Below are 13,326 nucleotides of genomic sequence, written 5' to 3'. Positions count from 1 at the left end.
TTTTTTTTTATCATGTTAAAATTATGATTATAAATGTCCATAAATAAATTTCAGTAAAGTAATATCCTTTAGTTCCTCCTTACAACACAAGTGGATATTTCTCTAGTTGTCTCTGCATTTTTAAAAGTGGAATACATGTAAATGAATGCAAATTAATAATGTTATTTTCCAGACATAAACCACAAACAAATGACATTCTCCGCCTTGGGTTATTTATTGGCACAGTCTCACTGTTTTCAGTGTTGTGGAATATAATAATAATAAGAAGAACAACAAAGGATATGTCTAGAAAGGTCAGTTTTGGATATACAGGTTATGTCGATATTTGGTTGACAATAAATGGTTACTATACTGAATATCTGTGGTTGTCTTGATTATTTTTTTTTACAATAATGATACAAGTGATTAGGGCTAGCATCAAGTCCACATTTTTAAAACAAGGACATTGTTTCCAAATCTATGAAATCCAGTGGGTGGCCTTTGCTTTTCATAACCTTTACCCTCATTTAGCTGACAGCTCCATTCGCTCTCTAGCAGCTTGAACAGACACCAACACGGTAGTAAGTTTTATCTGTGGTGTCTGTTAACGCTTGAGATGACTGTAACATGCTCTGTGACAAATTCCTGTGCCTCAAAATCATTTCTCCATCCCCAGCCTCACAGGTGGGTTCATCTTCAGCAAGTTCTCTGGAGTCATCTTCACTCTCCTCCACCCCCACGTCTGGAATGGATTCTTCCACCTCCACTGAATTGCACCCTATGGCATCGAAACTTTCTATAATAATGGGGGGAATCCAACAAATGTGTTGTAGTGGCTGTATAAAGATATATGATCAATGCACATCAAAAAAGCAACAAGATAGGAAAAGCTAGTTTAGCAAATGAGCAAAGGGATAGTTAAACCGTTCTCTCCACCTTGTTTGTGGAACACAAAACAAGATATTTTGAAAAATGTTTCCATTTATTCATACAATGAAGTCAGTGGGGTTAGAATATCTTCTTTTGTGTTCTACAGAAGAAACAAAGTCATACAGGCATTTTTTTTCTCTTGATTTTAATGTGCACTGATCATTTTCACTATTAATTTTACGCTTCTGTATATTACTTTCAGTATGAAGTCAATTTAAATTACTTTTAATTACTACATGGGTTGCAATTGATTTTAAAATTTCAGTGAATAAACCAGACTTTACCTGGTGCATTTCCTTCATCCTGGGGTTCAGACTGATCATTCAGGTCATCTGGTTCATTATTTTCCTCTTGTTGCATAACAGCCTGAAGCAAGGAAAACACTGTATGAAAAATTTTTGTTAACACAGACATTCGCAGAAGAAACACAAAGCCACTATTTCAAGGCTAGAATGCCCATAACATACTGGATACAAGTATGTGAAATCAAGTACACAAGCTAGATTTCACACCACACAGTGCAATCCAAAAATGTGTTGAAGTGTAATTCGTAAGACAAAGCAAATGCGTGTTACATTTTATCAGTGTTGATCAGTGCGGCATTAGAATGTATTGGTCAGTTTTTTTTCCTCACAATTCAGACTTGTTCCTTAGAATTCTAAGTTTACATCTTGCAATTTTTTTTTTATTTTTTTTTTGCAATTTTGTTTGTTTTTGCTACTGCTACAGATTAAAAGTGTAATTGCAAGTTTTTATCTCACAATTCTGACTTTTCTTAGATTTGTGGGTTACCATTTTGCAATTCCGAGTTTATACGAAAAATATAAGTCTGAATTGTGAGATATAAACTCTGAATTATGAGGGAAAAAAAGTCTGAATTGTGAGATAAATGTCACAATTATCTTCATTTTTTTTTAATCTGCAAAAACAAGATTCCATACATTTGTACTCCCTTGAGTACTGAGGTTTGAAAAACCTCATTAATGATTAACGCATTACATATTTTACAAGCATTCACATCTAAGTTTGCATACTTTTGTAGAGTATGCCCTTGGCCAGTGCCTTGTATATTGAACATTAAATGCTCAATTTTAGAGAAGCGTACCTTTCCACGAGTCCTGCGACCACCCAGATTAAACTGCAGGAAGCTGAGAACGATGATCAAACTGAGGAAAGTAAAATTACTCATCACCCCGATCAGCGCTGATATCAGGGGGAAGCGATACAGCAGGTACCTGTGCAGATCAGAGAGATTCATAAAGACCTCATCATCTGTTTGATGAATGTTTGGCTGATTATCTCAAACACAGCACATTATTTAAAGTAACAAAATATGGAAAAATGTGAGGACTTTTTAAGCAACCCAGCAAAAAGACAGGAATACACAAAACACAAACCTGATGCCTGTAAAGTGAGCGAAGATGTAGAGATGAGCTCTGTAGATCTGAATATGCTGGGAATGGATCTCAATGATGGCTCCAACAGTGGGGTTGTACTGAACAGAGAAAAGATTGAGAAAAATATACTAAATGAGCTCTAAAATTTAGTTCCACTTCTCATATACTGTAGATAAGCTGCTAAAGGTGTTCTAAGTAGTTTTGCAGTGTTTCTATGTGGTTGCTAGGGCGTTCAGAACCATGACTCACAGAATCATCTTTGAATTCAGAGTACAGCTCCACTATGACTGACTGCTTCTGCTCCGACGCTCCTGTTAACAGCATGGGGGAGAAGACCACTGTGCCCAGAGCCTGAAGAAGAGAGGAGCGATAATGGAGCATTGCCTGAGACACACAGAGAGAGAGAGAGAATGGGAGTCGATCTGACAAGATACCATAGATGCATTGTGAAAACAAAATGTTCTAAACGGGTTCAGAAAGATAACAAGACTCGCCCTGGTGAACCTACATTTTTGCAACAGTTACTTAATAGGAAATGTCATGTGAAAATTAAAATTCTGTTATGGAAAAGCACCATAAAATGACTTGTGTGCTATATACGAAGTCTCTTGAAGCCATTTGACATGAATAATGTGAGTACAGGTGAGTAAATGCTTATAGAAATGTCATTTTTGGGTGAATAATTCCTTTTAAGCATGAAATGAATTTGACTGGTTGATAGTGTAATCTATCAAGAAGCAAACATTTGATGTACACTTTGAACTTAAAATGCTTTTTTTGTGTGTGTACATGTCTCCTCGTTTGCATACTTACAGAACGTGCCGATATGTCAACAATCTGACCAGCTTTAGAATAGGGAGTCATTTTTACTAGGAACATTCCCAGCTCCCGATTGGCTGGAGACTCAGGCATTTCCAGCTCTAGTGTGATCCGATAAGGCTGACCGTATGTCATTACCTGTAGTAGGCAGGAAAGAGACAAACAGCATTGCAATCCCTAGTAAAAAAGTAATATATTTAAAATACATTTATTTCATACTAAGTATAGTTCAAGTCTATTAACATATTTACTGACATGTTGCTCAAGACTTGCTGATATAATAATTATAATTCAACTTTATTTGGAGAACTACTTGTGCACAATGCACTTTCTTAATATTAAGCATAAAATGTGTTTTAATGTCACTATTGATGAGGATTGTATGATTTTTGAATAATATTGGTTTTTAAATGCAAGATATTTAAAGTATACCTAAAGTATAATTGCAATAGTTCCAGTTTAGCACAATCAAATATACTTCAGTATATCTTTAGTTGTACTTAAGTACTACTTCTGCTCAATTAAAGTGCATTAAGGACAAAATGAATTGTTCCAATTTATCAGACTTTAATTATACCAGTTTAGTATACTAAAAGTTCAATTGCAGGGTATTTTTATTAAGTACATGTATGTAGTTGACTTAATAAGATTAAATAAATGTATTTAGTGTATTTATTTTTCACTAGGATAATATACTACTAAAGCATTTTTTTTAATATGTCCACTGTGCATAGTATGCAAATATTCTTTGTCCACAAATATTCTGACTGCACAATATGTGCAGCATGCAACCTGAGCAAAGTACATCACAAGTAAAGTGATGTCAACCTTTATTTTTAACAAAAAATTTTGCCCAGATTTATTTGATCAGACTGCCAAAAAGTCATTTTTGCAAAAAACTGGATAGATATGTAAAATAAAAACTTCAAAATAAATATGTATTTATTACTAACATAACTGAACATAAATGGAAATAAATTTGCCATAGTGACAACATTTGACAACAATATAGCATGCTAGTATTTGAAACACTTATTGCATACTATACACAGTTCTACATACTATACTAAACCAAAGTCAATTCTATAGTCTTTGACTAAACTCAGCAATAAAAGATAATAAAAAATTTTTTTTTTAAAAACTTTAAAATAAATACTCAACAAAAACACATATGCAAACTTTTTTTTGATTTTGTCTAAAGGTTAAATAAACTAATCCATTAAAAAATATATATTTTTTCTGACTATTATTTCATATGTCAGATTTACAGGTTTAAAGGTGCAATAGATGATTGTCTTCAGAAACATTTTTTGTTATGCTGGTTGAAAGTCTCTTCACATCCCGATAACAATCATTAAGTTAAGTGGTCTAAATGTATTTATCTGTATTTACATATTCTGTGGAAGGCGTAGGTCCAAGAAATGCTCTTCCAATCAAAACACTTAGTCCGAGGTATTAGCATACCTCTGTGCACCCTGTTCGCACAGACAGGATACGTCATCAGTGCGTTCACGTACGCTGTGCAGACAGAGCGAGAATGGCAGACAAACATCAACAACCCAATCTTCCTTCCTGGTATTGTAGTACTTTTATTAACTGTACTATAAAGTTTTCTCTCCACGGAAACTCAATATTCCGTGGACGAACGTAGTAGCTGAGACTGCAAAGTCGCGCTATGAGGGTAAGAGGCTGCCGAGAGCTAAACGGGCAGCGAGACAACTTCTTCCAATCTTTCCAGAGCTTCTGGAAGAAGTTTCTGTCACCTGGAAGAATCCTTTTACTAGTAAAATGCCTGGCAGTGGGATCTGCGCTTGACGTAGAGGGTATGGAGAAGGAGGGCCTTCTTCGCATGCCCCCCATGGAGCCTTTAGTCGCGCATCTGCATTCAAAGCGCACGGCGGCTGCGAACCCGACATTGCCATCAAAAGCGGACCTCTTCCAGTCAAGCATGACGGAGCGCGCTTACAAAGCAGTCGCTCTCTCAGTCCGGGCCATGAACCCCATCTCTCTGCTCACCGTATACCAGGCGGAGCTACAAGACGAGGTGTCTGTTACGCCAAGTCAGACACAGTGGGAAGAAATCTGTGTCGTCACAGATCTCTCGCTCTGTCTTCAGAGATGTGCCGTTCAGGCTGCGGGCAAGGCCATGGCCACAATGGTCATTCAGGAGAGAGGATGCTGGCTTAATTTGGCTAATCTCTCCAACAGAGAAAAGAAAGCCATTTTAGATGCACCGGTTGTCGCAGAAGGCATTTTTGGCTCAGCGCTGACACGGATGCAGAAGAGATGTGAGGAGAAGAAAAGGGATGACGAGGCCTTGCAGCTCTGCATCCCAAGGAAGACACAGACTGCGCCCCCTCCACCTCCTCGGCAGACCTTTGCGCAGGCTACAGCTCAAAAAGAGTGTTTTAGTTCCCAGACAGTCAATAACGTATCTGGGGTTGTTACTGGACTCAGTGACATTTAGAGCGCAACTGTCAGAGGAGAGAGTAATAAAATTTAGGCAATGCCTGGCCAAATTTTAGAAAGGGAACAGTGTTTCTTTTCGCACATGCCTCATACTATTAGGTCTGATGGCCTCAGCTCTAATAATCATTCCCTTAGGCAGACTATTTATGAGAAAGTTTTAACGCTGGGTAGCCTCTCTGAGACTGGACCCGTTACGGCACTCCTGGAGGAGAGTGAGAGTGACGTCAGCGGCAGTCTTGGCACTGCGTCATTGGCGAGGCCCATGCTTTATGGTGCAAAGGATACCTATGGGCGTTGTCCAGGCCAGGAAGGTCATAACGGCGGATGTGTCATTGTCCGGCTGGGGGGACATTCACAAGGGCAGGGCAGTGAACGGGAGAAGGGGTCCCCATCTGAGCCACTGTCACATTTGGAACTACTTGGAAATGCTGGCCATCTTTCTAACGTTGAAGCATTTTCTTCCTTTTCTGAATGGACATCATGTTCTCGTGAGAACGGACAACACTACAGTTGTGGCTTACATAAACAGACAGGGAGGTCTCAGATCACTCCCCTTACACATGTTGGCACGCAAACTGATTTTGTGGAGCAATGCCAGTCTTTTATCCCTGAGGGCGACGCACTTACAAGGGATCATGAACCGGGGTGCAGATCTGCTGTCCAGGGGAAATCCACTTTATGGAGAGTGGAAGCTGAACACGGAAGTGGCCGGTCAAATTTAGAGCATATATGGCAGAGCGACAGTGGATCTGTTCGCGTCGCAGGACAATGCTCAATGCCCTCTGTTCTTCTCTCTGAAGGATCAGAGCGCGCCTCTGGGAATAGACGCACTGGCGCATGAGTGGCCTTGCACTCTCCTGTACACGCTCCCCCCGATAGCGTTGATATCCCCAGCCCTTCACAGAGTGAAGGAGGAGGGACTGAAAATGATACTGGTAGCTCCGCGGTGGCAAGGGAAATATTGGCTGGCAGAGATCATACATATGCTGTACGCAGAGCCATGGTCCCTGCCGCTGCGCAAAGATCTGCTGTCACAGACAGGGGGGAGATTTTTTATCCTCATCCAGAACGCCTGGCACTGTGGGCCTGGCCAGTGAGTGGCTAAATATGAATGCGGCTGGTCTGCCAGACAGTGTCATCATAACTATACAGAATTCTAGGGCGCTGTCAACTCGGTCACTCTATGAATGTAAATTGGGTGTGTTTGAGCGTTGGTGCGCGGCTAGACACGTAATCCCCTTTCAGTGTTCAGTGGCAGTTATTCTATATTTTCTGCAGGATCTGATAGATCAGGGTAAAGCGTTCTCAACCATAAAGGTGTTTCTGGCTGCGATATCTACCCGTCATGTAGGTTTTGATAACAAAACTGTTGGGCAGCATCCTTTGTTATGCCGGTTTATGAAGGGGTGAGCTGTGCTTTACCAGTCTCAAAACCGATTTCTCCTTTATGGAATCTGGTTCTGGTGCTTGATGCGCTTTCTGTGACTACATTTGAGCCACTGGTCAAGGCTGAACTGAAATTATTGTCGTTTAAGACAGCTCTGCTGTTAGCTTTGGCTTCAGCGAAGCGCGTAAGTGAAATTCACGCACACTCTCTGTGCATTCAGCTTGTATGCAATTCATGCCAGGGGATGCAGGGGTGCTTTTGAAACCTAACCCAGCTTTTATGCCCAAGGTGGTCAATTCTATTATTCCTCTCAAGTTACGAGGTTACGTATTTACATGGAGAGAACTAAAGGGTTCAGAGAGAGTGATCAGCTGTTTGAGTCTTGGGCGAAGCCATGTACGGGGAAGCCGATTAGTACCAGCCAATTGGGGCTGGCGTAATGAAATTGGGCTTCTGAGGAATACGTGGAAGGGACGTATCCCATAGTGAGACACCTCACTTAAAGTTCCCATGAAATCAAAATGAAAGTTTTTTGGGTGCCATCTTGGCTGCGCGTCACTCACGGAATATCGAAAATGGGCAAAAGGGCGGGACATGGGTGGAGCTGGTTGCTGAAACCACGCCCGCCTTGCGCGACGGTAGTGACAGCAGCGGCAAACCACCTGTCACTCAAGTAAAATAAAACTTGAGTTAAAATAAAAAAAATTCACCCCCCACACAGTTGTCATAAAGGGCAAAATTAGCTATATAGACCAAATCCACTTTTTGAACCAGGCTGTAAACACATTTTTTTCAGCTGTCAAGTTGGGCATTTTAACATGGGGAGTCTATGGGACTGACTCTCTTTTGGAGTCAATCTCTAGCGGCCAGTCGATGAATTGCAGTTTAAGTCACTTCCGTGTTGGTTTCAAGAGAGAGACTGGAAGGTTGCCGCTTGGTTCGCTTTCAGTGCTATCAGGCTAAAGTTAGCATTTTCCAAGATCTCCTACTGCACCTTTAAATAAAAATAGCAATAAAAATAAGACACATATAAGACAATTGTTGAGACACAGTGAGAATATAAACCTGTTAAATTATAAAATGTGGATAGCATAGTTCAGATGAACTGGCTTTACAGATATGGGCATCTTAGCTGAGCACAGTTTGATACATTGTCTTTTTTGAAACATAATTTCATAAATTATTACATTAACATTTATTCATTTAGCAGACACTTTTATATAAAGTGACTTACAAAAGACCTGCTTTTAAAACTATATATTTTTGTATGTTTAATGCATATAATTTTTGTGAGGTTAATGCTTAAATCATGAATAATGATTTAGTGAATGGGACAAGAAAAATTTGTTTTCTTCTTTCAAGAAGATATTTAATAATTTAGGCTTTTGCTTAAAAAATTTGCTTTTCGAGAAAGCTTGTTTACTGAACAACGAGATGAAAACCTGATTAAGAAAATGATTTAAAGTAGCTTACTCTGCTGGGTACCTGTAAACACCTCACCTGTAGAAGAAGTAGACAGGTGTGATGAAATTGGCTGTGGGCATAAAGGAATAATAGAAACTGCCATAGAGGAATAAAGCCACCCAGAACACCAGCAGAATCACACAGATCAGAATAGCCATTTCCAGAAGCTTCTGTCTGATCCGCACCAGCGGCAATGACATCGTCTCCAGGATCTGGACCAACAGCCCATTGATTTGAGGTCCCACATCTTGAACACCAGAATCCTCTGAATCGAACTCCTCCATAGTGGGCTGCATGTTTACTGAGATTAATTTCTCTCAAACGGTCCAGTGTTGTTGCGCTGCTATCTCAGAAAAGTCCTTCACAACTTCCTCTTCTCTTTCGATTTCAGCTCTTGTTGGCGTCTTTGGTTTATATACAAAATAACCCAAACCTGCCTCATTCCTCATGAAAACTCAGCCAATTTCTCACCACCTCATGTTACCGTTTTTGAGTTCCTGTGAGATTCTTCCTCTGCCCTTGAAGCTCTGACGTCTGACTTTGATTTATCTAAAATGTTCTGAATCAATGAACAAGCCCTTTTTAATGAATGTTCTTGCAGTAATGGACTGTGACACTGTCGGTTCCTGGAAAAAAATGGACAGTCAGAAGAACAGCTGGATCCCAGTGGGACGATGCTGGGACTCATGACCAGCATGTGAGGCAACAGGACAAGGAATGCTGTTAGGAAATACAAACGGTATGAAATATCCAAGGCAAATCCTTCTATCTTCAATCTGGATGACCTCAAACACAATTAGTAACAGCTATTAAACCAAGCAGAAACAGTTGTCATTTATCATTTTGTGAGAATCACATGCATGTAACTAGTTTGAAAGGCTGGATACGCAATAACCATTTCAAGTTTACAATGCAACCACAAATCCATTGGATGCACACAAGACACATGCGACTTTAAAAGCAGCCAAACACAGTAGCTCAGGTCATTGCAAGGTTTCAATAAATGCTCAAATTACAGGCAATTAGCTGTTTGAGGACACACGTGCACCCTGTTATTATGAAACTGGAGTTTCCAGCTCAGTTGAACATATCGCACATAATTACTCCTACATGAACGTAACAAGCTTTGCACACAAAGGAGATTTTGTTGCCCTCTTGTGTGTTTAGTATTGTGTCGCCATTAAATGTTTTTGTAATGTGAATCTCTTTCCACTAGATGGCAATAAACGCCCTTTCAGTAGCATTTGTGAGCAAACTCAAACTGCAATACAGTAAAGCAGGTTTTAAGAGATTATGGTGAAAGATTTTATTGTAAATGATTATTTAAATGAGCATTTATTTTGGTATTAGTAAAAATTGTGTTGCTATCATGGCAAATGCAATATGTTTGTGATGCTTGCTTTTGAAGGAAGGACTCAAGCTGTATCATTGAGACCTAAAATAGGCTTTTTGACTTGGGAACAGTAAATAACTACCTAGCAACAAAGCAAGACACCTTAGCGGCTGCAACACAATGCCATAGCAACCTCTCACAACATTCTAGCATTGTGGCAGTGAGTTTTGCATGGATAGCCATTTCCAGAAGCTTCTGTCTGATCCGCACCAGCGGCAATGACATCGTCTCCAGGATCTGGACCAACAGCCCATTGATTTGAGGTCCCACATCTTGAACACCAGAATCCTCTGAATCGAACTCCTCCATAGTGGGCTGCATGTTTACTGAGATTAATTTCTCTCAAACGGTCCAGTGTTGTTGCGCTGCTATCTCAGAAAAGTCCTTCACAACTTCCGCTTCTCTTTCGATTTCAGCTCTTGTTGGCGTCTTTGGTTTATATACAAAATAACCCAAGCCTGCCTCATTCCTCATGAAAACTCAGCCAATTTCTCACCACCTCATGTTACCGTTTTTGAGTTCCTGTGAGATTCTTCCTCTGCCCTTGAAGCTCTGACGTCTGACTTTGATTTATCTAAAATGTTCTGAATCAATGAACAAGCCCTTTTTAATGAATGTTCTTGCAGTAATGGACTGTGACACTGTCGGTTCCTGGAAAAAAATGGACAGTCAGAAGAACAGCTAGATCCCAGTGGGACGACGCTGGGACTCATGACCAGCATGTGAGGCAACAGGACAAGGAATGCTGTTAGGAAATACAAACGGTATGAAATATCCAAGGCAAATCCTTCTATCTTCAATCTGGATGACCTCAAACACAATTAGTAACAGCTATTAAACCAAGCAGAAACAGTTGTCATTTATCATTTTGTGAGAATCACATGCATGTAACTAGTTTGAAAGGCTGGATACGCAATAACCATTTCAAGTTTACAATGCAACCACAAATCCATTGGATGCACACAAGACACATGCGACTTTAAAAGCAGCCAAACACAGTAGCTCAGGTCATTGCAAGGTTTCAATAAATGCTCAAATTACAGGCAATTAGCTGTCTGAGGACACACGTGCACCCTGTTATTATGAAACTGGAGTTTCCAGCTCAGTTGAACATATCCCACATAATTACTCCTACATGAACGTAACAAGCTTTGCACACAAAGGAGATTTTGTTGCCCTCTTGTGTGTTTAGTATTGTGTCGCCATTAAATGTTTTTGTAATGTGAATCTCTTTCCACTAGATGGCAATAAACGCCCTTTCAGTAGCATTTGTGAGCAAACTCAAACTGCAATACAGTAAAGCAGGTTTTAAGAGATTATGGTAAAAGATTTTATTGTAAATGATTATTTAAATGAGCATTTATTTTGGTATTAGTAAAAATGGTGTTGCTATCATGGCAAATGCAATATGTTTGTGATGCTTGCTTTTGAAGGAAGGACTCAAGCTGTATCATTGAGACCTAAAATAGGCTCTTTTGACTTGGGAACAGTAAATAACTACCTAGCAACAAATATTGTGTCGCCATTAAATGTTTTTGTAATGTGAATCTCTTTCCACTAGATGGCAATAAACGCCCTTTCAGTAGCATTTGTGAGCAAACTCAAACTGCAATACAGTAAAGCAGGTTTTAAGAGATTATGGTGAAAGATTTTATTGTAAATGATTATTTAAATGAGCATTTATTTTGGTATTAGTAAAAATTGTGTTGCTATCATGGCAAATGCAATATGTTTGTGATGCTTGCTTTTGAAGGAAGGACTCAAGCTGTATCATTGAGACCTAAAATAGGCTCTTTTGACTTGGGAACAGTAAATAACTACCTAGCAACAAAGCAAGACACCTTAGCGACTGCAACACAATGCCATAGCAACCTCTCACAACATTCTAGCATTGTGGCAGTGAGTTTTGCATGGCAAAGAGCACTTACATTTCCTTTAGAAAACATAAAAATTTAGTAGTTTACATAATCATCAGTAAGATGAACACCGGTACACCGAACACTTGAAAAGGTGCCACGTTTGGATTGATTTTTCACATGCCAGAGAAAGAGCGAGAGATGATAGGAATTTTGTGGATGATTTCAAATGACCTGCCAAAGAGAGATTGCTGGCCTACATACATATTTAAAAAAGGATCTTGCAGGTGAATCAAATTGTTTCACCAAGTGGAATAGTGCTTTTGTTCTGATGGAATGATAAAGGGAGATAAAGTGAAAATTTAATGCATGACTCCTTGAAACTTAAATGGAGATGGAATTAAATGTGTAAAAATGAAGAGAGGTGAAGCTGAACTGGACTGCAGATGAGAGTTCTTCTTCCCCTCCTCCTCCCCTCATGCTGGTATGACTCATTTGCAAATCATACTCTGTGCTAAAGCTATGTAAAGCTATAGTATTCAGCTGCACTGTGGCTGTCAACACTACAGAAATATGTTGTTCTATCACTTTGTTCTATCATTATCGTTCTATCATTCTTTCTTGATTCTGATTGGTCAGTCACTGCATAATAAATTTTGAATTTGAAATGTGAATTACACCACAACAGAAGATGCCAGAAAGATTGTTCATGCTGCTCTTTACCATATAATATAAGGTCACTTGTATTTGTACAAAAAAGCTTCAAAAAGGTCAAAGCTGGTTGAATGACTTCCTTAAAGGAATAGTTCACCCAAAAATGAACATTCACTGAAAGTGTACTCATTCTTAGGTTATCAAAGATGTAGATTATTTTGTTTCTTCATAGGAACAAATTTCACTTGCTTTCACATCACTTACTCACCAATGAATCCTCTGCAGTGAATGGGTGCCTCCAGAATGAGAGACAAACAGCTGATAAAAAAAACAATAATTACAAATAATCCACACGACTCTATGGCATTTTAACTGTTGTTTCTGGCCAAAAAAATCCATAATAAAGCTTCCTCCAGTGGAAAGCCCCCTTGTTGTTCTCTTACATCAAAATCCACCAACATATTTGTTTAGGACTGTTTTGCTTATAATATATGAATATATAATATCTGAAATATAATATCTGTGCACATTCCTTTCCTGATTCAGATGAGATGACGTTTTCACCAGAGAAAGCAAAAAACAGACAGAGGTCTGATATTTTAGCCGAAAAAAAAGTTTGAAGTTAAAAAATTATCCACTGTTGAGCAAGTGATTTAATGCTAAATTTCTCCAAATCTGTTCAGATGAAGAAACAACATCTACATCTTAGATGTTCTGAGGGTAATGAAGTTTTCATTTTTGGGTGAAGTGTTCCTCTAATTTGTTATTCAGTTATGAGAGCCATACACAATACAGTCATGTCAGATATAGGTACCACAACAAACCCGCTTCAGGTCATGTAGGCCGAATATGTTCAGTTTTCCCATCAGTCAACACCGCCATGATACAAACATCAGCACAGTGGAAAAAAAAGGTCTTGGGGGTCAACAAAGATCTCAAATGCCAAAGTAACAGTAAAATGTCAAAAACCTTCCCACA

At 39.2% G+C, this 13,326-nt stretch overlaps 1 protein-coding gene across 1 annotated transcript; it reads right to left on the bottom strand.

Moving 5' to 3' along the window:
* Nucleotides 1–185: 185 nt before the first annotated feature.
* On the bottom strand, nucleotides 186–9,034 carry LOC107758496 (seipin-like). Its single transcript, XM_016576233.1, has 8 exons — nucleotides 8,482–9,034; nucleotides 5,142–5,157; nucleotides 3,120–3,263; nucleotides 2,556–2,690; nucleotides 2,307–2,404; nucleotides 2,015–2,144; nucleotides 1,194–1,275; nucleotides 186–775 (listed from the first exon to the last, which is right to left on the bottom strand). The coding sequence occupies exons 1-8, from the start codon at nucleotides 8,739–8,741 to the stop codon at nucleotides 531–533; spliced, it is 1,110 nt and encodes a 369-aa protein (XP_016431719.1). The 5' UTR covers nucleotides 8,742–9,034; the 3' UTR covers nucleotides 186–530.
* Between the last annotated feature and the right edge of the window lie 4,292 nt (nucleotides 9,035–13,326).

The sequence above is a fragment of the Sinocyclocheilus rhinocerous genome, unplaced genomic scaffold (genome assembly GCF_001515625.1).
Source record: "Sinocyclocheilus rhinocerous isolate Xijiao unplaced genomic scaffold, SAMN03320098_v1.1 scaffold474, whole genome shotgun sequence".
Classification (NCBI taxonomy): Eukaryota; Metazoa; Chordata; class Actinopteri; order Cypriniformes; family Cyprinidae; genus Sinocyclocheilus; species Sinocyclocheilus rhinocerous.
The sequence above is the reverse complement of the archived record's forward strand: the minus strand, read 5'-3'. Positions and strand labels throughout refer to the sequence as shown.